The 26,618-nt window shown below is 38.4% G+C and overlaps 1 protein-coding gene across 1 annotated transcript in view; it reads left to right on the forward strand.

The window, feature by feature from the left end:
• Positions 1-26,618, forward strand: part of LOC127831261 (large subunit GTPase 1 homolog) — a 47,602-nt gene that overhangs the window by 14,673 nt on the left and 6,311 nt on the right. The window contains 10 exon segments of the mRNA XM_052356242.1: positions 7,286-7,412; positions 10,907-11,024; positions 14,010-14,096; positions 16,506-16,592; positions 19,973-20,116; positions 23,155-23,174; positions 23,177-23,282; positions 23,330-23,399; positions 23,836-23,937; positions 24,681-24,824. Of these exon segments, the coding sequence (XP_052212202.1) occupies positions 7,286-7,412; positions 10,907-11,024; positions 14,010-14,096; positions 16,506-16,592; positions 19,973-20,116; positions 23,155-23,174; positions 23,177-23,282; positions 23,330-23,399; positions 23,836-23,937; positions 24,681-24,824 (1,005 nt within the window).

The raw sequence follows: 26,618 nt of genomic DNA on the forward strand, positions 1-26,618 counted from the left end.
AATCAACAAGAACCTTTTTAACCTACGTAACATAGTGACACTAAACTGCAAACAAATTAACTACATTATCTGATGGATTTTATTTGCTTTCCTTACGTTTTATGCACCTGTTTCCTTTTCTCAATACTTTCCGGTGTAGCGGTCCATTTTTTCCCTCGGCCAGTTTTTCACCAGGCAAAGTTTGGCCCAGGCCATTCTTCCCCCATAGGCCAAAGCCCCCCCCCTACTTCAAGAATTAATTGTTACATGACTCTTGGCCATTTTTTCTCCCCTCTGCCAATTTTACGCCCTGTACAAGAATTTATTTATTTTAACATGACTCTCAGCCATTTCTTCTCCCCTCAGCCAATCTTTCCCCCCTCCCTACTTAAGAATTTATTGCAAGAATTTATTTTAACATGACTCTCGGCCATTTTTTTCCCCCTCTGCCAATTCCCCCCCTCTCTACTGAAAAAAGTATTGCAAAATGACTCTTGGCCATATTTTTCTCCCCTATGCCAATTCCCCCCCCCCATAATTAAGAATTTATTTAAACATGACTCTTGACCATTTTTTCTCCCCTCGGCAAATCTTTTCCCTCCCTACTCAAGAATTTATTGCAAAATGACTCTCGGTCATTTTTTTCTCCCCTTTGCCAATTCCCCCCCCCCTACCCCCCAGCTTAAAGAATTAATTGCATCATGACTCTTGGTCATTTTTTCTCCCCTTGACCAATTGTCCCCTCTACTTAAGAATTTATTTTAACATGACTCTCTGCCATTTTTATTCCCCTCTGCCAATCTATCCTCCACCCCCCCCACTTAAGAATTTATTGCAACATGACTCTTGGCCATTTTTTCTCCCCTCGGCCAATTCTCCCCCCCCCCTACTTAAGAATTTATTGCAACATGACTCTCTGCCATTTTTTCTCCCTCAGCCAATTCCCACCCCCACCCCCATCTACTTAATAATTTATTTTACATGACTCTCAGCCATTTTTCACCCCTCATCCAATTTTTTCCCCACCTTAATTATTGATTTTAACATGATCGCGACTGTCTGCCTTTTTTCTCTCCTTGAGCAATTCACCCCTTCTGTACAGATGTGCTTGATAGAATAATACAAGTATCAAGTTTATAAAAGGGTTATCAAGGTCAAATAGTAGTACTTTTTTTAGCAACTCTCATTCAAATTCTGTTGTTAAACTACTTTTACATGGTAGGGTGAAAAACTGGCCAGGGGTGAAAAACTGGCCGAAAAGTGAAGAATAAATGTAAAAGATAAGTAAAATAAAAGATAAGGGGGTGGAGACAGTTTAAGCGACTCTCCATCAAATTTTGTTGTTAAAACTTCTTTTACAAGGTAGGAGGGAAAAACTTGCCAGGGGGGACAAACTGGCCGAAAATTGAAGAATAAATGTAAAAGATAAGTAAAATAAAAGATAAGGTCCTGGAGGCAGTTTTAGCAACTCTCCATTTAGTTCTGTTGTTAAAACTACTTTTACAAGGTATGGGGGAAAACTTGCAAGGGGGGGGGGGAACAAACTGGCCGAAAAGAGAAGAATAAATGTAAAATATAAGTAAAATAAAAGATAAGGGGGTGGAGGCAGTTTTAGCAACTCTCCATCAAGTTCTGTTGTTAAAACTACTTTTTCATGGTAGGGGGGAAAACTGGCCAGGGGGGGGGGAAACTGGACGAAAAGTGAAGAATAAATTTAAAACAGAAGTAAAATAACATATAAGGAGATAGAGGTAGTTTTAGCAACTCTCCATTAAAATTCTGTTGTTTAAACTACTTTTACAAGGTAGGGGGGCAGGGGAACAGGCCAGGAGGAAAAACTGGCCAAAAGGTGAATAATAAATGTAAAAGATAATTAAAATAAACGAAAAGGGGGTGGAGGCAGTTTTAGCAACTCTCAATAAAATTCTGTTGTTAAAACTTCTTTTACATGGTAGGGGGGAAAAACTGGCCAGGGGGGGAAAAATGGCCGAAAAGTGAAGAATAAATGTAGAAGATAACTAAAATAAAAGATAAGAGTGTGGAGGCAGTTTAAGCAACTCTCTGACAAATTCTATTGTTAAAACTACTTTTACAAGGTAGGGGGGGGGGAACTGGCCAGGGGGGAAAAACTGGCCGAAATGTGTAGACGTTAAGATATATTAAATGAAAAATCAGAGGGGGGGGGTGAAGAATTGGACTAGGAAGGGGGGAAGAATTGGCCTAGGCCGCTTATTCCCCCAGGGAAAAATTGCACTAGTCCATTTTTCCCCGGGGAAAAAGAGGCCATTGGGCAAAAAATGGCCTGTTACACCGCTTCTCGTTTTGATGATCGTTCTTCCTGTTCCCTGTCTCCACCATCTTGCAGATATTTATAAATAGAACCCATGCTGAGTTTTAATATTTCAGACGAACTTTTACTGAAAAACACGCTTGATTGACAAATGGTTACAATATGGTAAATTTTGGCTAAGGCTTCTGATCACAAAGTATTCTGTTTATTTATAATTATTGTTTCTGTTTATTTTTAATTAAATATAAGAAGTATTATAATTAACCACTTATGTATTATTTTTTTATTGATATTTACATTAAAATGAAATTTTATTCTTCACGGAATGACCAATATATTTAACTGTTTTTATTTTCACTTTTAATCGATTAGCTAAGAGCACTGACACCTATGAAAAGAGCGCAGCCGATTTCGAGAATTATTTTTATTTCACGTGTGCCTGTGGCGTCATTTTTCATTGTCAAAACGAAAGTGCAGTTTCTTTGTGTACTAAACCTATTTTTTGTTCGTTCGAAAAATTGTTCGCAATTTGTATTGATGTGGCAGCAGGAGTTCTAGAACTGAATTGATATTTCTCAACTTGAAAAACAGCACTCGCCCGGTAGGTCGAGTATTTAACAATCTTTACTTGCCCGACCGTCAACTTCACTGGCATATGCGAGCGGTCGAGTGGATTCTTCAAGGCCTGAGCTTGTTCATCATTGCAGTAACACTGCTTGTGTATCTGTAGTCACCTGTGCAGAAGCGGGCATTTCTTCGTTGGACATACTCTAATTTGTTGATGTTGGATCGGGTTTCGGATCCCAAGCAAATGCCGCATACTCAAGATGGGGTCTTACAAGAGATTTGCATGCCTTTGCCTTGATGTCAGTAGGACAGTTTGCCAGATTTCTACGCTAAAGCTGATGTTGAGTTTGCCTTTTTAGCGGTGATGTCTGTGTTGCTGTTCCTCGTAAGCTGTCTATGGGCACACCTAGGTATTTTGCTTTATCGGTCTGTTAAAGTGTTTTGCCATGGATGTTGTATGAGCAAGGTGTGATATTCCGCTTGTTGGTGATACGGATCATTTCGCACTTGTCCGGATTAAAGTTCATTAACCACTCCTGCCCCCACAATTGCAACTTGTCGAGGTCATCTTGAAGTGCCTTGATGACATCTGCCGATCTTATGGTCCTGTATAGTAGACAATCATCTGCGAAGAGGCGTGCAGTTTATGAGACTCTAGCTGGAAGGTCATTTATATAGACCATGAACATGAGGGGCCCCAGGAGTATACCCTGAGGGACTCCAGATGTAACAGGGGCTCCGTCAAGTACAACGTGATTCTGTCTGTCTGAGAGGAAGCTGTTATCAACCCCAGAGCAGAGCTCCAGATAAGGTTTTGTGAAATTCTTAACGTTACTACCTGATTTTCAAAAAGAATTCTTAACTCTGAAATTTTATTCTTAACGTTACTACTAAGATTTGAAAAATAATTCTTAACTTTTCTAAATGACCTAATAATAAACAATAATTGTTATTTTCATGCAAAAAATTAAAATAAACATACTAGCAACTTTATTTATACGAGTTCAACAGTATCTATTCAGTATTATATAATTTTATTTTTCAAATACCTTCATATGCCCAAACTGTGCTTAGATTGCATGCCTTCGATGAATTTTAACATATTTCACAATAAAAACGGGTCTCCCATTCAGTCTTTTTAACGATTAGCCACAGGAATTGTCCTCTTCCACTCTTTCAATGCGTTTTTTTGTTTAAGTTTGGACCCGTCGTGTCGCGTTATTCTAAGCTTTTCCGACTGTGTTGGCAACTGAACATACAACATCGTATAAGATCTTTTCTATAATGTCTTAACATTCAACTTCGGCTCACTTTGCGTACAATATGTTAAAAGCATGTTTTTGCACGCTTTGCAGTTTTTTTGGACGCTCTCTGGGCGCCGCCATTGTTTTTTTGACAGATAGACTGTACACGCCGCTATTATTGGAAAAAATCGCTTTGATAAACAAACACGATAACCATTCTATATAAGCACAGAAAAAATCTTTAATACACAAAAAGAACTCAATAAAAATCGATACGAACTGATGTAAAAATAATATTCGTAACTTGATTTTGTAATTCGTAATAGTACGACAAGATTTTAAAATAAATACGTAACGGACTTGAAAATAATTCGTAATTACGAAAATACGACCTTTATCTGGAGCTCTGCCAGAGTCTTGCCCCGTACACCATAATGGTGTAACTTTGTTGAAAGACGTCTGTGGGGCACCTTGTCAGCACAGTGACCTTACTAGAGATATATCTATTTTTTACATTATACATTTTTTAATGCACCTTATGTTTCAAACATGGTAAGTGTTGATTATTAAACATTTACATAAAACGTTCACAACTTATTTATTTAGGTTGACTTTTGATGCTTCATCAATTATCTGTGGGTTAACAAAAGATGTAACCTCTCTTGTGTATGTGTTTTGCAGAGCCCTTGCTTCACTTTGGGGGATTGGGGAATTTAAGAAGATCTTTTCACCGCCCATTCAACACTTAAAATTGCTATATTTAAATGTAATTTACATAAATACACATTTAATCAAAGGTTAATAGCACGATACCAGCTGGCAACATAAGTATAAAAGTAAAAAATGGACGGGAAATTTTCAGCTACAATAGGGTGAAATAGGGTAGCAAAGTGTTCTAATTTAAGGGAGGAATGGGGCCGAATTTGGGCCCAAAAAACGGCCAGACGAGTGCCCTGTCATGTTAAGTTTTAGTTTCAGTTTTGTGCTCAGCAAATATAAACCTTTGACTAAAAATACTGTTAAATGTTATAAATAAACTGAAAAAAATCATGTGGAATCGCTAATCTCAGGACTTTTTTTATTAATATCATGTCTAAAAATGTTTTTTTTTGACAAACAAAAAGGTTTCAAAAGGTCTTTTTTTTAATTGTTAATAATGTCTTTATGTTCCCAAATAATTGTCCAAATTTTTTTTCAACCTAATATATTTGTTAAATTATAAATGTTGAGGTGACCACCATATGTACTGATCCTGAATAAAAACATATCATAGCTTGTTGCTATTCAAATTTAAAAGTATTGTTGTTTGTGTAGTTATTTCAGGGTTCCCTCTCGGCTTTAAAAGTTGTAGTTACTTACATGTACTTTTGCCAAATTCAAAAAGTTGTTGCCACACTGGGGATACATTGTACATTGGGGCAATGAAGATCATGTTATAAAAAAACAATCAAAAACTGAGCATTTTACAGTATGTTTACTAAATTGATTTATTCATAGTATTATTAATCATACATGTAACTGCATATTTAACCAGTTTAATAAAGGCACATTCAATAAGTTGTAAGTCTTGTTGATTGACACCTTCTTAGAAGCCTGTATATGTTGCCACAGTTTGGGTGCTTCAGCAGCTTTCTGGTAATCTGAAAATACAAAAATGGAAATTATTAATATTAATATAATACTAATAGAAATCAATTTATGTGTCGCATATAAATAATATAAATGTATTCTAGCATTTGTCCTAGGCTACTACATAGAGCCCATAACACAACACAGTCAAATAAAATAAGCATTTGTATTCATCAAATGTCAAATGTCAAATTGATTTTCATGTGCTTAGCACTGTTCTCCTTTTTTAAAACAGTACATCTTGTATTGAATGAATTGATTAGTTTTGAGGATATACAGAGTTCACACAGCATAGATTTTGTGTTGGAAAGCATATGATATTTAAGGAAAGAAATCTGATTAACAACTGTCTTTGTTGTTTTTTTTGTTACATGTTGCTGATGAATGTAAATTGGTTTGCATTTTTGAAGGAGTCTCAGCATTATAAGAATCAAACGTTCACTTTTTATGCCCCCTTTCGAAGAAAAGGGGGTATATAGTTTTCGCACTGTCTGTCAGTCTGTCACACGTTTCGTGTCCGCTCTCTAATTCAAATAGTTTTCATCCGATCTTTACGAAACTTGGTCAGAAGTTGTATCTAGACAATATCAAGGTCAAGTTCGAATATGGGTCATGCCGGGTCAAAAACTAGGTCACGGGGTCGAAAAACAAAACCAAGGGAAGTAATAAGCTTTAAATGGACATAATTATCTGACCTGCCAAATTATACATTTGTGTTAAATAAATCAAAGCGGCGCAGTAGGCGGCATTGTGTTTCTGACAAACACATCATGGTAAAAGGTCAAGGTCAAGGTCATCCTTCAAGGTCTAAGGTCAAAAAAACAAATCCAAGGGAAGTAATAAGCTTTAAAGAGAGATAATTATTCAATAGAGAACATAGCAACTTGATATTTGGTATGCATGTGTATCTCATAGAGCTGCACATTTTGAGTGGTGAATCTACAGGCACGGTAGTGGCTTTCAATTATTTGCTACTAAAAATAGAGATTTGTAAGAGACAATTATTTTCAAGGGAAGTAATTTATATCATTATAAATCTCGGATTATATATTTTCTAACCAAGAATTAAAGTTCTTTTCACAGTTACTGTACAGATTTTTTATTTCGGTTATTTATAACCTAAATAATTGATTAATCAAAGTTTTAATAAGCTTTAAATGGAGATGATTTCAATACCTGCAAAATGATAAATATAAATTTTATTTCAAAGCGGTGCAGTAGGGGCATTGTGTTTCTGACGAACACTTCTCTTGTTACAAGGCGTTATACACTATGAACTTGCCATTTTGACGAATGAAACAGAGATATCATGTCACACATAGAACCAATACATTATTTTCTATAATTACTCCGATTTTGCTAAAAAGAATCGAAATTTTCCTTTTTTGATTGTCTTGGTTGTCATCTCTGAAGCAATAAAACTGACGACCAATTAAGATAACTTGTAACAACACCCAAATTTAATTAACACAGTAATTGTGAAATTGTCCATCGATGAGTGACAATAAAATTCCTGTTCTGATTAAGAAAATGATGCACTGTGTGTTCACTCCCATATTGCATATTCCCATTGCAGTTGCACACATCTGAGCTGTCGGATGGCTTTGAGTGGGGTAGGCTCAACTTGCAGTCTGTCACTGAACAGAACAACCTGGATGACTTTCTGGCCACCGCAGAACTAGCTGGCACTGAATTTACTGCAGGTAGGGATCTCATAGCTGGCACTGAATTTACTGCAGGTAGGGATCTTATAGCTGGCACTGAATTTACTGCAGGTAGGGATCTTATAGCTGGCACTGAATTTACTGCAGGTAGGGATCTCATAGCTGGCACTGAATTTACTGCAGGTAGGGATCTCATAGCTGGCACTGAATTAACTGCAGGAAGGGATCTCATAGCTGGCACTGAATTTACTGCAGGTAGGGATCTCATAGCTGGCACTGAATTTACTGAAGGTAGGGATCTCATAGCTGGCACTGAATTTACTGCAGGTAGGGATCTCATAGCTCATAGCTGGCACTAAATTTACTGCAGGTAGGGATCTCATAGCTCATAGCTAGCACTGAATTTACTGCAGGTAGGGATCTCATAGCTCATAGCTGGCACTGAATTTACTGCAGGTAGAGATCTCATAGCTCATAGCTGGCACTGAATTTACTGCAGGTAGGGATCTCATAGCTGGCACTGAATTTACTGCAGGTAGAGATCTCATAGCTGGCACTGAATTTACTGCAGGTAGAGATCTCATAGCTGGCACTGAATTTACTGCAGGTAGGGATCTCATAGCTCATAGCTGGTACTGAATTTACTGCAGGTAGGGATCTCATAGCTCATAGCTGGCACTGAATTTACTGCAGGTAGGGATCTCATAGCTCTGAGCTGGCACTGAATTTACTGCAGGTAGGGATCTCATAGCTGGCACTGAATTTACTGCAGGTAGGGATCTCATAGCTGGCACTGAATTTACTGCAGGTAGGGATCCCATAGCTGGCACTGAATTTACTGCATGTAGGGATCTCATAGCTGGCACTGAATTTACTGCAGTTAAGGACCTCATAGCCGGCACTGAATTTACTGCAGGTAGGGATCTCATAGCTGGCACTGAATGTACTGCAGGTAGGGATCTCATAGCTGATAGCTGGCACTGAACTTACTGCAGGTAGGGATCTCATAGCTGGCCCTGAATTTACTGCAGGTAGGGATCTCATAGCTGGCACTGAATTTACTGCAGGTTGGGATCTCATAGCTGGCACTGAATTTACTGCAGGTAGGGATCTCATAGCTGGCACTGAATTTACTGCAGGTAGGGATCTCATAGCTCATAGCTGGCACTGAATTTACTGCAGGTAGGGATCTCATAGCTCATAGCCGGCACTGAACTTACTGCAGGTAGGGATCTCATAGTTGGCACTGAATTTACTGCAGGTAGGGATCTCATAGCTGGCACTGAATTTACTGCAGGTAGGGATCTCATAGCTGGCACTGAATTTACTGCAGGTAGGGATCTCATAGCTGGCACTGAATTTACTGCAGGTAGGGATCTCATAGCTGGCACTGAATTTACTGCAGATAGGGATCTCGTAGCTCATAGCTGGCACTGAATTTACTGCAGGTAGGGAATTCATAGCTCTGAGCTGGCACTGAGTTTACTGCAGGTAGGGATCTCATAGCTCTGAGCTGGCACTGAATTAAATGCAGGTAGGGATCTCATAGCTGGCACTGAATTAACTGCAGGTAGGGATCTCATAGCTGGCACTGAATTTACTGCAGGTAGGGATCTCATAGCGGGCACTGAATTTACTGCAGGTAGGGATCTCATAGCTGGCACTGAATTTACTGTAGTTAGGGAGCTCATAGCCGGCACTGAATTTAATGCAGGTAGGGATCTCATAGCTGGCACTGAATGTACTGCAGGTAGGGATCTCATAGCTCATAGCCGGCACTGAACTTACTGCAGGTAGGGATCTCATAGCTGGCACTGAATTTACTGCAGGTAGGGATCTCATAGCTGGCACTGAATGTACTGCAGGTAGGGATCTCATAGCTGGCACTGAATTTACTGCAGGTAGGGATCTAATAGCTGGCACTGAATTTACTGCAGGTAGGAATCTCATAGCTGGCACTGAATGTACTGCAGGTAGGGATCTCATAGCTCATAGCTGGTACTGAATATACTGCAGGTAGGGATCTCATAGCTTATAGCTGGCACTGAATTTACTGCAGGTAGGGATCTCACCTATAAGAAAGTAAATTTGAGCCTTGCTCTGGAAAATCTTGGCTTGTTCGCAAAGTTTCAGATTAGCCTGTGCAGTCTGCTTAACAGTAAACTGAGTTACTTTGGGAAATCTTGGCTTGTGCGCAAAGTCCCAGATTAGCCTGTGCAGTCTGCTTAACAGTAAACTGAGTTACTCTTGGAAATCTTGGCTTGTGCGCAAAGTCCCAGATAAGCCTGTGCAGTCTGCTTAACAGTAAACTGAATTTTCACTGAGAAGATACTTCTTTTCAAATGAAGCATTTTATAAAAGGGGAAAGTTTTCTCTATTATTACCTTATGAAGGCTGCATTGGCTAATCTGGAACAACTTTTGACGCCCCTGTTTTCCTTATTTTCTTCTGTCATTACATTGTTCGGTCTTTTTTCCTTAACGCTTTCAGATATTGACCAGATATTTGTTGTTCCAGTCCATTGATTTTTGGCAGGTTTTGGGCATAAGACAAATGTTCACTATAATAACTGTTTGCAGGTGTTCTTTAACAAAACGCTTTCAGATGTGTAGCTTATTTTTGGTATGTGAGTCTACATACATGACTAACAGATGAAGTGTGAGTTTTGTTCTCGTCCATTGATTTTTGGTGAATAGTTGTCCAGACTTTTTTATTCAACTCTTGCAGGAATTGACCCGATTTTGGTGTGTGAGTCTACCTAAATGACTTACTGATCAAGTTTGAGTTTTGTTCCGGTCCATTGATTTTTGACGACGCTATGGGCCTCTGACTTGGGATTTTCTTTAAAATAACACTTCCAGAATTTTTTTCCAAACACTTTAAAATACTGTCCAAGGCACGTAACTTTGTCAAATATGAATGACCTGTAATTTTGCCATAATATTTTTTATTGGGATATACATGTAGCTGCTGTGTGGCTTTAATGTTCAGTAGTTGGCATTTCCTCACAGCTCTTGTTTTAAACTGATTTCCTCCCCTTTTGATGCCAAACTATTGAACAATTAATTCTTAAATTTGCTGGTTATTTGTTTTCAAGTGGAGAGTTTGGTTGAATCCTGTAAATGTATTTTCCTTGCCTGAGGTGGTCCTAACATTACACCTTAATATATATTGGCAGTGGGTTAATATTGGGTGTGATTTTTACTTTAATATATGTGTTACACATGAAGTCAAAATAAATGTAAAACATTTTTTTTAGAGTTGATTTGATTCATTTTAATGTATCTTAAAGTTATGCAGTCATTTGAACTCAATTTATATGGTGACAGGAATTAGCATACATAATTTATTTGACCCAGATTAGACTGAGTATGTTACAGAAGCAAAATCTCAAACACTGTTCCATATTTATTGGACATTCTTAAAGATACCAGAAATGCGGACCATCAAGTACACTTAATACTGTGATTCCAGACAAGTTGAATGTTTAATTGGCGTTCTCAGTAATGACCTCTATCTTGATATGCTTGCAGAGAAGTTGAATGTGAAGTTTGTACCCCGTGATTCTGGTGGCTTACCCAGGGGTGAAGACCTGTTGGCCATACAGGGTCTGCACAAGCAACACGAGAATCTGCTGAGAATACCACGCAGGTACCAGCTTACCTAGGCTTGCTATTGGCGGCCTACCTATAGTACCTGCATACCAGTCATTCTTGTTAGACGCCTATATATGGTACCAGCGCGCTTGTTCTTCTTATTAAATATGTTTGAATATGACTCGGATCTTTTTCCAGGTGCTTAAATTATCAAATCCATTATCATAATACTTGATAACCCAGGGTTTTACAATCACTAGCACATGCAAGCCTGCCTGGACTGTCCTTTTAATTTTAGCTTTAGAATCAATTAAATTACACAATCACAAATCAGCTGGGCATTTTTCTGTGTTTACAAAGAATAATTGAGATTGACAGTTTGTTTTTATGCCCCCTTTCAAAGAAAAGGGGGTATATATTTTTCGCACTGTCAGTCTGTCTGTCTGTCTGTCACACTTTTCGTGTCCGCTCTCTGTTTCAAATACTTGTCATCCGATCTTTACCAAACTTGGTCACAAGTTGTATCTAGACAACATCTAGGTCGAGTTCGAATATGGATCATGCCAGGTCAAAAACTAGGACACGGGGTCACTTTGTGCATTTCAAGGATTTAGCATGGTAAAATGCTCATAACTTCTATCAAAGCGTTGGCCATAACTTTTGCATTATTGAAGATACAAACTTGATATTCGGCATGCATGTGTATCTCATGAAGCTGCACATTTTTTGTGGTGCAATTTCTAGGTCAAGGTTATCCTTCAAGGTCAAAGGTCTAAAAAAAAAAGGTTTTCAAAGCGGCGTTCTCATGAAGCTGCACATTTTTGAGTGGTGGAAGTTCAAGGTCAAGGTCATCCTTCAAGGTCAAAGGTCCAAAAAAAGTTTGTTTTTTTTCAAAGCGACATTCTCATGAAGCTGCACATTTTGCGTGGTGATAGTTCAAGGTCAAGGTCATACTTCAAGGTCAAAGGTAATTTTTTTTTATTCCCCTACAAACGAAGTTTAGGGGGGTATATAGGAGTGAACTTGTCTGTCGGTCGGTCGGTCTGTCTGTCGGCCCGTATTAAGTGACCGCTCTCTAATTCAAGTAGTTTTCATCCGATCTTCACTAAACTTGGTCAGAAGTTTATCTACATGATGTTAAGGCCAAGTTCGAACATGGGCCTTGTCGGGTCAAAATCTAGGTCATGGGTTCAATTAGTGCGTTTTAAACATTCAGCATGTTGTCTGCTCTCTAATTCAAGTAGTTTTCATCCGATCTTCACCGAACTTGGTCAGAAGTTGTATCTAGATGATCTTAAGGCCAAGTTCGAACACGGGCCTTGCCGGGTCAAAACTAGGTTACGGGGTCACTTAGTGCGTTTTTTAACAATCAGCATGGTGTCCTCTCTATTATTCAAGTAGTTTTCATCCGATCTTCACCAAACTTGGTCAGAAGTTTTATGTAGATGATCTGAAGGCCAAGTTCGAACATGGGCCATGCCAGATAAAAAAACTAGGTCACAGGGTAACTTAGTACGTTTTACACATTGAGCATGGTGTCCGCTCTCTATTTAATTAGTTTAAATCCGATCTTCACCACACTTGGTCAGAAGTTGTAACTAGATGATGTGTAGGTCAAGTTTGAAAATGGGCCATGCCGGGTCAAAAACTAAGTCACGGGGTCACTTAGTGTGTTTTAAACCTCACCATGTTGTCCGCTCTCTAATTCAAGTAGTTTTTATCCAATCTTCACCAAAATTGGTCAAAATTTTATCTTGATAATTTCTAGGGCAAGTTTGAATATGGGTCATTCCGGGTCAAAAACAAGGTCACATGGTCACTTAGTGCGTTTTAAACATCACAATGTTGTCCGCTCTCTAATTTAAGTAGTTTTCATCCAATTCGCACTAAACTTGGTCAGAAGTTGTATTTAGATGATGTCTAGGTCAAGTTTGAATATGGGTCATGCCGGGTCAAAAACTAGGTCATGGGGTATCTTAGTGCGTTTTAAACCTCACCATGTTGTCCGCTCTCTAATTAAAGTAGTTTTCATCCAATCCTCACCAAACTTGGTCACAAGTTTTATCTAAATGATCTCTAGGACAAGTTTGAACATGGGCCATTCCGTGCCTAAAACTAGGTCACAGGGTCATTTAGTGCGTTTTTTAACATTCAGCATTATGTCCGCTCTCTAATTCAAGTAGTTTACATCCGATCTTCACCAAACTTGGTCAGAAGTTTTATGGAGATTATCTCAAGGCCAAGTTAGAACATGGGCCTTTCTGGGTCAAAAACTAGGTCAAGTGGTCGCTTAGTGCGTTTTAAAAATTGAGCATGGTGTCCGCTGTTTTTTGTGAAGACAACATGCAAAATAGTATGTGCCAATGCGGCATGTGGCGGTATTCGTCACGTCTGTGACAAAGCTCTAGTTTTATTTCAAAGCGGCGCAATAGGGGGCATTGTGTTTCTGACGAGCCCATCTCTTGTTTGTAGTCAGATTTACAGTGTTTATCCCCAATTATGGAATGGGTTTTTGTAGTCAGATTTACGGTGTTTATCCCCTAATTATGAGATGTTTTTTATGTAGTCAGATTTACGGTGTTTATTCCCAAATTATGGAATGCAGTTTAAAATGATTTCACCATGGTATTCACAGTGAAGATTGAATGAATCACACTCAAATTTTTGAAGTTTAATGTAAACATGCAACACTTGCTTCAGATAATTTGTCTTCCTGCATTCCACCAGAGGGGACATTGTTCACCCTCCGTCTTCTTGTTTGTCTCTTGTTACTTGGATGAAAATGGTGATCTTATGAAAAGCAATGTGAGGAATACAACTAATGATGAAGGGCAACAGATGTGATTTATGTGGGATTTGTCAAGTAATAATTTCAACACCGTAATAATTGATATTAATGCATGTGTGAGTTGTTTATCCCATGGTGTGTGGGTTTCTGTTTCAGACCGCATTGGAGCCCAGAGATGTCATAGTGTGTGGGTTTCTGTTTCAGACCTCAACGGAGCCCAGAGATGTCATAGTGTGTGGGTTTTTGTTTCAGACCTCAGTGGAGCACAGAGATGTCCGCCTCTGAGCTGGACAAAAAGGAAAGACAGGCCTTCCTGGAATGGAGGAGATCCCTGGCATTGTAAAGCAGGCGGGCTTATTATACACCATTCAATGTGTCCCGTTCTGAGAAAACTGGGCTTAATGCGTGTGCGTAAAGTGACATCCCAGATAAGCCTGTGCAGTCCGCACAGGCTAATCAGGGACGACACTTTCCGCCTAAACTTGATTTTCGGTAAGGATGGACTTCTTTGAAACTAAAAATACCATTAAAGCGGAAAGTGTCGTCCCTGATTAGCCTGAGACTACACTTTACGCACATTCATTAAACCCCTTTTTCCCAGAGCACGACTCATATGTCTGTATGTTTACAGGACTCATGCAGTTGATGTTTAGGGTCCCTCCTATAAAAATGGGAGTGCCATTCAGTTTTAACTGGACTATTTTCAGTATAGTTAGAGCTATACTACTCACCAAAATGTTGCCGTTTGCTTTGGGGTCCTTGTAATGCTCTTGTTTAGGTAATCATGCAACATCTCAATAAACAATTACGAAGACAAATTGCTATGGGTATTCAATTGAAACTTCACACATGTTTGTGGTCACTGACCCAGTTCCAAAACTGACCTCCAATTTAGCAGATCTATGCACTTTCGGTATCACTGTTTCTACTACAGTAATTCTATTGAAACTTAATACATCTGTTCAGGATCATTAATTAACTTGAAAATCTAGTTTTGTGGCTTCTTCATTTTTTTTTATTTAATGAATATATATTTATCTCTAATGTACACATTTTCATCTTTAAGTTTACATACTTTATAACTGAATAAAGCATTAAAATAGTGGAGTGCATTATCTTGGTGCAGCTTTGTATTTTTTTGTATCTAGAAGATCAAAATGAAGTTGTCATTTACTAATAATTAATAACTGTACATATAACATATACATGTATTAAAATAAGTAATAACTGTGTATATTAATAAAACATATACATGTATTATGTAAAATTTTTTAGTGTAAAGCTTATCAGAACAATTAATGTAAATTAAATACAGTACAGCCAACGTGGGAACACATATTTTGAGATTTGCTGTTGAAGCCGTGTCAGTATGCGGCGGCATGTCGCATTTCGCTGCGATGCTTTGCATCTGTCCGCCGACGCAAGCCGCGATCCGCGAAATGACGCCGAGTTGATGCGCTTCATAAAATAAAAACCTTTTAAAAATGATAAGTTAGTCAATTAATTAAAAAAAAACAATCATTATGATATTTAAAATCATAATTTATTTAATGTATTTATTACTGCATACTCATTACCCAATAATCCTGTATATTCCAGTTTTAAAGCAAATTCTTGTTAATATTTACATTAAAGTTCTCATGAATTTCAAGAAATACAAACATTCGCCAATTTTCTTAAGTGTCAAATAAATTATAGCATTTGTTTCTATTTAAAGATGTGATGAAATAATGTCTAATTGGGGCGTTTTTTTCCCACTGAACACGCGTAAATCGCCTGACGTGATGTTCATGTTTTTATACAACACAAAAAACAGCAACACTTCCCATGCGACGTTCTACATGTCTGCATAATTTTCGCGCACTTTTTATTTAGACAAATGATAAAGCACTGTTTATTTGACGCTAGAACTTAATTGTTAATTTCGCGTTAGCATTAAAATTTAAAAGCGTGTTTCAGATTACAAATTAAATAATGCTCATTCGAGAATCGAACGAAACATTTACAGTTGTGTGTAATCAATTCAACGATAATTCGTTAAGGAGCATTACGTGTCGAATATATTTGAAGACGTGATATTATATAAAAAGTCTATAAAGCATCATATAAAATCATATCAGCTTATTAAAACATGAAAATAATAACTATGAAAGTAGCGTAAATCTAGGTTTCGACACTACACAAATGTACATGTAGGTGTATATCTTTGCACTCAATCCGCCGCGTATGTATGTGGCGTATTTATGCCGCGAACGTACGCTAGGTTAATACAGCGTCGTTGCGCGGATCCATGCTGCGTGCCTCGGCGTCACTGCTGCGTGCCTCGGCGTCACGCGGCGTGAACACACGACGTGGCCGCCGAGTACTAACGTTTTTGCCATGGCGTGACCGAGGATTATGTTTTTTTTCTGCGTTGGCTGTACTGTCTTAGAAGGGTTTTTGACTCACAATTTAGGGGCGTTTGAAACATAATTATAGTTCTGTTAATCTATTGATATGATTTTACATCATTGTTAAAATGTAGGAGTAACTAGAATTTCTTTGGTTATCCTTCCAGGATATTACATGGTGAGGACAATGATTCTGCATGGACACTCAATTTGCCTAATATGGAAAAATATGAATTCAGCCGGTTACCCAGCTAAACCAATCAGCAATTAGTATTGTAAACGAAAATCTGTGCTAATTCCACAAGAGTGTAACATGTAGGGATGTATAACAATGCTGTTTGTCTCTGTGTGTTGACAGGCTGCAGGAGGATGAGAGGATAGTGATGACACCCTACGAGAAAAACCTGGACTTCTGGAGACAGCTGTGGAGGGTCATTGAAAGAAGGTCAGTGCCTGCTGTGGGGTCTTCGTTTTAGCAAGCATCTTACTACAGTCTACTCTCGTTATCTCGAAGTCGGCAGGAACAAGAAAAAATATCGAGATAACGAAAGCTCGAGATATCCGATTAGGCGTTTTCAAAGAAAAAATGAAACGAAAATTTACCTTGCTTTTAACATCTATATACCTGCTAAGTGGTCTAAAGCCGTCACCGTGTGGCATAATACTCTCTACTACCCAATATATTACTTGATATATACGCGTTTTAACGAGGCACGATTAAATTTGCTATTTAAATGCATTAAAATTACGTTTAAGTGTTACTGAATTTTGCAAGCACACATGCGGTTATCATTTTCTAAACTGTCGACGTAAGCATCCAGTAATGTTGCTATTTAAAGTTATGAAGCAATTGACGTCCAATCAAGACGAAGGTTTTTATACCCCCACAAACGAAGTTTGGGGGTTATATAGGAGTGAACTTGTCTGTCGGTTGGTCTGTCGGTCTGTCTGGCGGTCCGTTTTAAGTGTCCGCTCTCTAATTCAAGTAGTTTTCATCCGATCTTCACCAAACTTAGTCAGAAGTTGTATCTAAATGATGTCTAGGCCAAGTTTGAACATGGGCCTTGCTGGGTCAAAAACTAGGTCACGGGGTCACTTAGTGCGTTTTAAACATTCAGCATGTTGTCCGCTCTCTAATTCAAGTAGTTTTCATCCGATCTTCACCAAACTTGGTCAGAAGTTGTATCTAAATGATGTCTAGGCCAAGTTCGAACATGGGCCTTGCCGGGTCAAAAACTAGGTCACGGGGTCACTTAGTGCGTTTTAAACATTCAGCATGTTGTCCGCTCTCTAATTCAAGTAGATTTCATCCGATCTTCACCAAATTTGGTCAGAAGTTGTATCTACATGATGTCTAGGCCAAGTTCGAACATGGGCCTTGCCGGGTCAAAAACTAGGTCACGGGGTCACTTGGTGCATTTTAAACATTCAGCATGTTGTCCTCTCTTTAATTCAAGTAGTTTTTATCCGAGCTTCACCAAACTTGGTCGGAAGTTGAATCTAGATGATCTTAAGGCCAAGTTCGAACATTGGCCTTGCTGGGTCAAAAACTAGGTCACGGGGTCACTTAGTACGTTTTTTAACATCCAGCATGGTGTCCTCTCTATTTTTCAAGTAGTTTTTATCCGATCTTCACCAAACTTGGTCAGAAGTTTTATCTAGATGATCTGAAGGCCAAGTTCTAACATGGGCCATGCCAGATAAAAAACTAGGTCACAGGGTCACTTAGTACGTTTTACACATTGAGCTTGGTGTCCGCTCTCTATTTCATGTAGTTTAAATCCGATCTTCACCACACTTTGTCAGAAGTTGTAACTAGATTATGTGTAGGTCAAGTTCGAACATGGGCCATGCAGGGTCAAAAACTAGGTCACAGGGTTACTTTAAACCACACCATGTTGTCCCCTCTCTAATTTAAGTAGTTTTTATCCAATCTTCACCAAAATTGGTCAGAAGTTGTATCTTGATAATGTCAAGGGCAAGTTTGAATATGGGTCATGCCGGGTTAAAACAAGGTCACGGGGTCACTTAGTGAGTTTTAAACATCACAATGTTGTCCGCTCTCTAATTCAAGTAGTTTTCATCCAATCTTCACCAAACTTGGTAAGAAGTTGTATCTAGATAATGTCAAGGTCAAGTTTGAACATGGGCCATTCCGGGCCTAAAACTAGGTCACGGGGTCACTTAGTGCGTTTGTTAACATTCAGCATGGTGTCCGATCTCTAATTCAAGTAGTTTACATCCGATCTTCACCAAACTTGGTCAGAAGTTTTATGGAGATGATCTTAAGGCAAAGTTAGAACATGGTCCTTTCTGGTTCAAAAACTAGGTCACGGGGTCACTTAGTGCGTTTTAAAAATTGAGCATGGTGTCCGCTGTTTTTTGTGAAGACGACATGCAAAATATTATGTGTCAATACGGCATGTGGTATTCGTCACGTCTGTGACAAAGCTCTAGTTCATCTGAACATGCGTTTATCACGTTCAAGAATACTGAACTGTACATGTGCATTTTTGTAGTTTGAAATGCAAAGTTCAATCGATTATTAGTACAGGATAAAATAAACCCACAGGTTATAAAGTGACAGGCCTTACTCAAGTGTTAATGGCTAACGACATTACACACGTGTGGTCATTGATGCAATTAACGGATCAATTATTTATCGCACAGTATCGGGAGCAACCGGAGACGGTTAAGGATAAAAGAAACAAATTCTCACCTTGCCAACACTGGGACACTTCGAGATAAACCACAGGAAATACATGTAAAATTGGGACTCGGGACAAATTTTTATATCAAGATATCGAATTATTCAACATTACGAAAATCGAGATATGCGATAATTATTAATATAGATAATATAGGAAAAAAGTTGGGGCATTGAGCTTTCTTCGACATAGTGAGAAAATAGAGATATCCGATGTGGAGATAACGAGAGTGGACTGTATATATCAAAGTTGGTTTGTTTGAACCTGCTTTTTAATAAGATTTCATCAAATTTCCAAGACAAATTTGAAGCTTTTTCTTGAAAAAAACAGTACTTTTTGTGGTTGGGGTCGAACCAAGGGACCATTTGTTAAGCCGATATATCTTCCACTGAGCCATGCCAGCCTTGTTTTATTTTATTTTGATTGAATTGATGATTGTGATCTTCATGTTTACGATATTTAAGACACGTTATTTACTGACTTAAAATATTGTATCACAACAAGTGTTGACATAGTGTTTTTGTTAGAAGAATTGTAAAAAAGGTTGTCCCCACTCACTGTTGCCAACCTAAATGTTATTACCACTTTAAGGAATGTCTAATTTGGTGACAGTTTGAGATAGGCAGTGAGAAATCTTACTGAAATTAAGAAATGATTGATGTTGGTGTTGGTGCTGTCAACACTTGTTACTAGTTGATCTAATATTCTGCTTATGTTTTGTTGAGATTGCAGTGCAGATTGTTCATTGTCATAATCTTGTAATGCCCTTAATGTTCTTTTATGTTGTCTATGGTTTTAAACATTATATTCAGCCTATGGTTGCAGTGACACAATTAGTACACACACTTGCTGCTTGTTAACATTTTATGTCTTAATATGTCCCCTATTGTTTCAGTGACATTGTAGAGCAGATCGTTTATGCTTGTAACCCGTTGTTCTAATATGCCTCCTATGGTTTCTGTGACATTTTAGTGCAGATATTTGATGCAGGTAACCTGTTGGGTTTCTAATATGCTGCCTGTAGTTACAGTGACATTGTAACGCAGTTGTTAGGCTCTTAACCCGTTGGTGTTCTTTTTAAATCTTTAATGTTTAAATATGGTGCCTACTGTTCCAGTGACATTGTGGTACAGATTGTAGATGCCCGTAACCATCTCTTGTTATACTGCCCTGACATGGAGACCTATGTAGGAGAGGTGGAGCCCGGCAAGGTCTGCCTGCTGCTGGCCAACAAGGCTGATCACCTGACTAAGGAGCAGAGGTAACACATCTGGGACACATCGGGGACAGCTTGGCTGAGTTTGGAAAGTTCTTGATCCTTGTCCAATTCTATGACAAACTGAAAGGCCAAGCTAGATAAATGACATTGCATTTGGCAATTCTGAAAGATTTCATCGGATATTTACCAAATGTGATCAGTCATTTACTTAAATTGCAGGGTGTCATATCTCACTTTTGTTCATGAGCCAGAAGAAGAAGAAGAATATCATCATTAAACCATATAATATAATACATGTACATGTACATCATAATGATAATTTATAACACGTAAATGCAAAAATGTCCTCTGGAAGCACCAGCAGCCGACGATTTCACCAGTTCCTAACAATCCAGGCGCCGTCTACTTTTACCCAAAATATTAATTTGAAACGGCTTAGTGCTTGTGTTGGCTACTTTCAAATTCTAACTGGTTACTGAAATTTCTATAGAGAACAATGTCAAACATCTTTTTAAACAATGGAAGAAATTTGTTTCCATGTTGTTCAAGAGTTATCCAGTATATTGGCTTTTTAGCTCACCTGATTGCTCAGGTGAGCTTTTGTGACCGGTCTTTGTCCGTCGTATGTCCGTCCGTCCGTCCGTCCGTCCGTAAACATTTACTCGTAAACACTCTATATGCCACATTCCTTGTCCCATCTTCATGAAACTTGGTCAGAGGCTTTGTCCCAATGAAATCTCGGCCGAGTTCGAAAGTGGGTGGTGCCAGGTCAACAACTAGGTCACTAGGTCAAAAAAAGTAAAACCTTGTAAACACTGTAAAAGTCACATTTCATGTCCAATCTTCATGTAACTTTGTCAAAATGTTTGTCTTAATGATATATTGGTTGAGTTCAAAAGTGGTTCCGATTCGTTGAAAAACATGGCCCCCAGTGGGCGGGGCAGTTTTCCTAATTTGGCTATAGAGAAACCTTGATAACACTCTAGAAGTCATAATTTTTGCCCAAGCATCATGAAATTTGGTCAAAACATTGGTTCAATTAATGTCTCGGACGTGTTTGAAAATGGCCGAGATCGGTGAAAAAACATGGCCGCCAGTGGGCGGGGCATTTTTTCTCTATATGTATATAGTGGCAGTTTTCCCTATTTGGCTATAGAGAAACCTTGTAAACACTCTAGAAGTCACAATGTTTGCCCAATTCATCATGAAAGTTGGTGAAAATATTGGTTTAATGATATCTCGGACGAGTTTGAAAATGGTCGTGATCGGTGAAAAAACATGGCCGCCAGTGGGCGGGGCATTTTTCTCTATATGTATACAGTGAAAACATATGAACACAGTAAAAGTCACATTTTTGGCCCAATTTTCATGAAATTTGCTCAGAACATTTGTTTCCTTGATACGAGAGTTGAGTTCAAAAAAGGTTCCAGTCAGTTGAATAACATGGCTGCTGGGAGGGGGGCAGTTTTCTCATTATGCCCCCCCCCCCCCTTTCGAAGAAGAGGGGTTATATTGTTTTGCTCATGTCTGTCCGTCTGTCCACTAGATGGTTTCCGGATGATAACTCAAGAGCGCTTATGCAAAGGATCATGAAACTTCATAGGTACATTGATCATGACTCGCAGATGACCCCTATTGATTTTCAGGTCACTAGTTCAAAGGTCAAGGTCGCGATGACCCGAAATAGTAAAATGGTTTCCGGATGATAACTCAAGAACGCTTATGCCTAAGATCATGAAACTTCATAGATACATTGATCATGACTCGCAGATGACCCCTATTGATTTTCAGGTCACTAGGTCAAAGGTCAAGGTAACGGTTACCCTAAGCAGTAAAATGGTTTCCGGATGATAACTCAAGAACGCTTATGCCTAGGATCATGAAACTTCATAAATACATCGATCATGACTCGCAAATAAACCCTAGTTGATTTTCAGGTCACTAGGTCAAAGGTCAAGGTCACGATGACCCGAAATAGTAAAATGGTTTCCGGATGATAACTCAAAAACGCTTAGGCCTAGAATCATTAAACTAAATAGGGACATTGATCATAACTCGCAGATGATCCCTATTGATTTTCAGGTCACTAGGTCAAAGGTCAAGGACACGGTGACCCGAAATAGTAAAATGGTTTCCAGATGATAACTCTAGAACGCGTATGCCTAGGATCATGAAACTTCATAGGTACATTGATCATGACTCGAAGATGACCCCTATTGATTTTCAGGTCACTAGGTCAAAGATCAAGGTCACGGTGACCTGAAATAGTAAAATGGTTTCTGGATGATAACTCAAGAACGCTTATGCCTAGGTTCATGAAATTTCATAGGTATATTGATAGTGACTCGCAGATGACTTCTATTGTTTATCAGGTCACTAGGTCAAAGGTCAAGGTCACAGTGCCAAAAAACGTATTCACACAATGGCTGTCAAGGTCACGGTGACTCAACTTAGAAAAATGGTTTTCGGATGATAACTCAAGAATGCTTACGCCTAGGATCATGAAACTTCATAGGTACAATGATCATGACTCGCAGATAAAATAATGATGAAACTTGACCAGGATGTTTGTCTGGACAATATCTAGGTCAAGTTTGACATTTGGTAAAGATTGAATACACCGACTCCTCTCAGGTGAGCAAACTAGGGCCATCTTGGCCCTCTTGTTTCACCTCTTGTGGATGGGGCCTTTTGCTATAATTTTTAGGGGAAATTTGTACTATTTATGACCAAAAAAAATCATAGCAGACAGGGCTTGTTTTCCTTCTTTAGCAGTGGCTTTAAATGAGGCCTTTCAAGTTTTTTTAGAGGGTTCTTTCCTAAAAATGTAAAGTACATTAAAATATTGCAATTTTCCTTCATTTTCAATTTTGCCTTTAAAAATTTCTTATCCATTCTCGGTTTTGTTGATGAATTATTTTGCCAAAAAAGGTCCTTTCCCCAATTCAAAAAAAATGAAAATACTTCTCAGTTAAACTTAAAGTTGGTAAACACAGGAATGTTTCAGGATATATAAGGATCAATCTTTGAATAAAAAATAAATAAAAAAACTTCTGCAAAGTATTCTTTTTCTATTGCAGGCAGTTATGGGCCTACTATTTCACAGAGAAGGTATCAGGTTTGCGTTCTGGTCTGCAGTGAAGGAGTCACTACGTCAGGAGCAGGAGGAGAAACAGGAGAAATATGACTCTCAGACTGAGGAAGAGGGGTCGGGGAGGGACAGTGACTGTGATACAGATACAGGGCATATGTCAGGACGATACACATGTTGAAGGGATTGCACACTGGAAGAAAGGCTCACAAGGGACTAGTCACTGTCGGAATGGTAATTTACCCTTTACGAGTCAGATACGCATTTTGACACATTTGTTTTTCCTTAGAAAATCAAATTAAATTTAAGACCTTTCTTACAAGATTCATGTTTTAATCGCTTCATTTCCAATCCTGAGATACTGATACTGCAGCAAACAGTATTGAACCCAGACAGACTGCGAGCTACTGTTTGCAATACACCACCATAAAAAATATGGTGTTTTTAGAAACAGCGTACTTAAAAGTCTACTCCACTGTGAATTTCTTGTTAGTGAACTTATTGATCAGATATGGTAACTGATTGTTATCAACAGATGACTGTAACTTTGTTCAGTTTGTAAACACTACGTTGTAAATTGAAGTCTGAATGTATATGCCCATCAATGAAACACAGTTGAGAACCTAAGAGGTTATGATCACAAAATTGTTTCCCATGCTACTTTCTTAAGGTTGGCTACCCCAATGTTGGCAAGAGCTCCACAATCAATGCCATCTTGAAGATGAAGAAGGTTCCAGTGTCGGCAACTCCTGGAAGAACCAAACACTTTCAGGTGAGCTTGCAAATAATACTGGCAGATTTTTCATGTTATATATTGAACAAGACAATATAAGGCATAATCTATTCTGTTTTTAATCTTGCTCTTTTCTCCAGAACTGATCCTAACTCAGGATTACTCCTTTTGCTTGCAATCAATTTATTTCGCCAAAGTCCCAAACTTACATTATTATCTCTCCTAAAAAATGAGGGCTGCACCACATACAAGTGGAAACCAACCTTTACTCTATTGGTATGCAGATTGTTTCCAATTCTCATGGTTATATTGTTTGTAAGTTTTCAGCTTTTGCTGAAGAACTCTCCCAAAGATATGACTGAACAAACACTGAGAAAGCCTTCATGGTGCATTTCTGGTTTAAAATGTTGCCACCAATAGTTTTAGCTCTTTCCCCCTTTTTTAAAAGAAACTTACTTTTCTCTGAAATCACAAAAATCAAATTCGTATACTCTGTAATTGTATGGATGCATTCATAATAACTGAATATAATGCCATTTCTCTTTAAGATTTGTATGTGGATGCTTTCTTATAACTTATGTACATGCCATTTCTCGTTTTCTTCTTGTAAGCTGATTCATCCATAATAACTGATGGTTTATGGCGTTGCTCTTTTAGACGTTATGCGTACATGCATTCCTCATAACTTACAGTTTATGCCATTAATCTTTCACATCCTGTAAGTGAAATGTGTAGGTGAAAGGATTTTTAACAATTGATGGTGTATGCCATTTCCCGTGTAGACGCTGTACGTGGTTCCAGAGTTGATGCTGTGTGACTGCCTAGGCCTGGTGTTCCCCTCGTTTGTAACCACCAAGGCTGACCTCGTGGTCAGTGGGATCCTGCCTATAGACCAGATGAGAGACTACATACCTCCATCATTATTGGTATATCTTGGTCAGATTGTCATTATACGTCCGTTTTTAAAAATGGGACGTATTATAGTTTCACCCTCGGCGGGCGGGCGGCAGGCGGGCGGCGGGCGGGCGGCGGGCGGGCAGCGTCCACAGCAGTGTCCGCTCTCTAATTCAAATAGTTTTCATCCGATCTTCCCCAAACTTGGTCAGAAGTTGTGTCTAGACAATATCTAGGTCAAGTTCGAATATTGGTCATGCCGAGTCAAAAACTAGGTCACGGGGTAACTTAGTGCATTTCAAGGATTAAGCATGGTGTCCGCTCTCTAATTGAAGTCGTTTTCACCCGATCTTCACCAAATTTGGTCAGAAATTGTGTCTAGATGATATGTAGGTCAAGTTTAAATTTGGGTCATGCCGGGTCAAAAGCTAGGTCACGAGGTTACTTAGTGCGTGTAGGTCAAGTTCGAATATTGGTCATGCCGGGTCAATAACAAGGTCTCGAGGTCACTAAGTGCATTTCAAGCATTGAGCATGGTGTCTAAAACCTTCGAACGGGCGTATCGTGTGACAGTTTTGCAATCTTGTTTTCCCTAGGTATTGCTTGTTCAGACTTTCATTTTTCACTGATGTAGCTAATTAAGATTTTCATTTTCACCTATGTTGCCTGTTCAGATTTTTATTTTGTACTGGTATAGCTTAAATACATTTTTATTATCCCCGCCAAATTTTTTTTGGAGGGGATTGGTAATTGGTCCTGTCCGTCCGTCCGTCTTTCCGTCCGTCCGTCGGTCAGAAACTTTGTCCGGAGCATTACTCTAAATCTACTGAAGGTATTTACTTGAAACTTGAAATATAAACAGATGGCAAGTAGGCGAAGTGCAGTGACTAAGAACCATGACTCTATCCACTTTACTTTTTGAATTATTTCCCTTTATTTAATTTCAAATTTAATTTTTGTCCGGAGCATAACTCTAAATCTACTGAAGGGATTTACTTGAAACTAGAAATATAAACAGATGGCAACTAGGAAAAGTGCAGTGAACATGAACCATAAGTCTTTCGGCCGTAGTCTTTGAAGTATCTTCCTTTATTTTTATTTTATACTTTTTTTTATTTTTTATTTTATTTATTTATAATTTTATTATTTTAATTTAATTTCATAGTAAATATTGTAGCTTTTCAGGTGCCATGTTTTACAAATATTATTCTACTCTTTTAAACAAATGTTGTCATACAAGGAAACACATATCGGCGGGGATTTGGCATTTCTCTGACAAGCTCTTGTTTTCACTGTTGTAGTTTGTTCAGATTTTCATGTGTCACCTATACAGTTAGTTCAGAATTTTACTTTTCACTGACACAGCAAATTTTGTTCTGATGTTCACTCAGTAGCTAGATCAGAATTTCATTTGTCACTGGTAGTGTTAGTTTATGTTGTAATTGTCACTGGTGTAGCTAGTTTAGATGTTAAGATGTTTATTGTTCACTTTGTATAACAAGTTCACATTTCATGTGTGACAATATTGTTTGGGACATTATTAAAGCTGTTCATAATTTACAGATTAAAGCAGTTCTTTCTTTAAGGTTTTTTCAAAATGTTGGTACAAAAATGTCTTCTAAAATGGACAAAGTTATCCTGTCACTTCTGGTTTTTACTGTCTTATTTCTCAATTAAAATTAAAGGTTATGTTTTACATAATAATTCAGCACGTTATCAATATTTGTGCCAATAATTGAATGTCCTTGTATCTATTGATTGAATAGGATTTTATTGAATATTTTGTTTATCCATTCCTAATAGTTTAATTGTTTTGCCTAGCTTCA

This window comes from Dreissena polymorpha, chromosome 5, assembly GCF_020536995.1.
Source record: "Dreissena polymorpha isolate Duluth1 chromosome 5, UMN_Dpol_1.0, whole genome shotgun sequence".
NCBI classification, from domain to species: Eukaryota; Metazoa; Mollusca; class Bivalvia; order Myida; family Dreissenidae; genus Dreissena; species Dreissena polymorpha.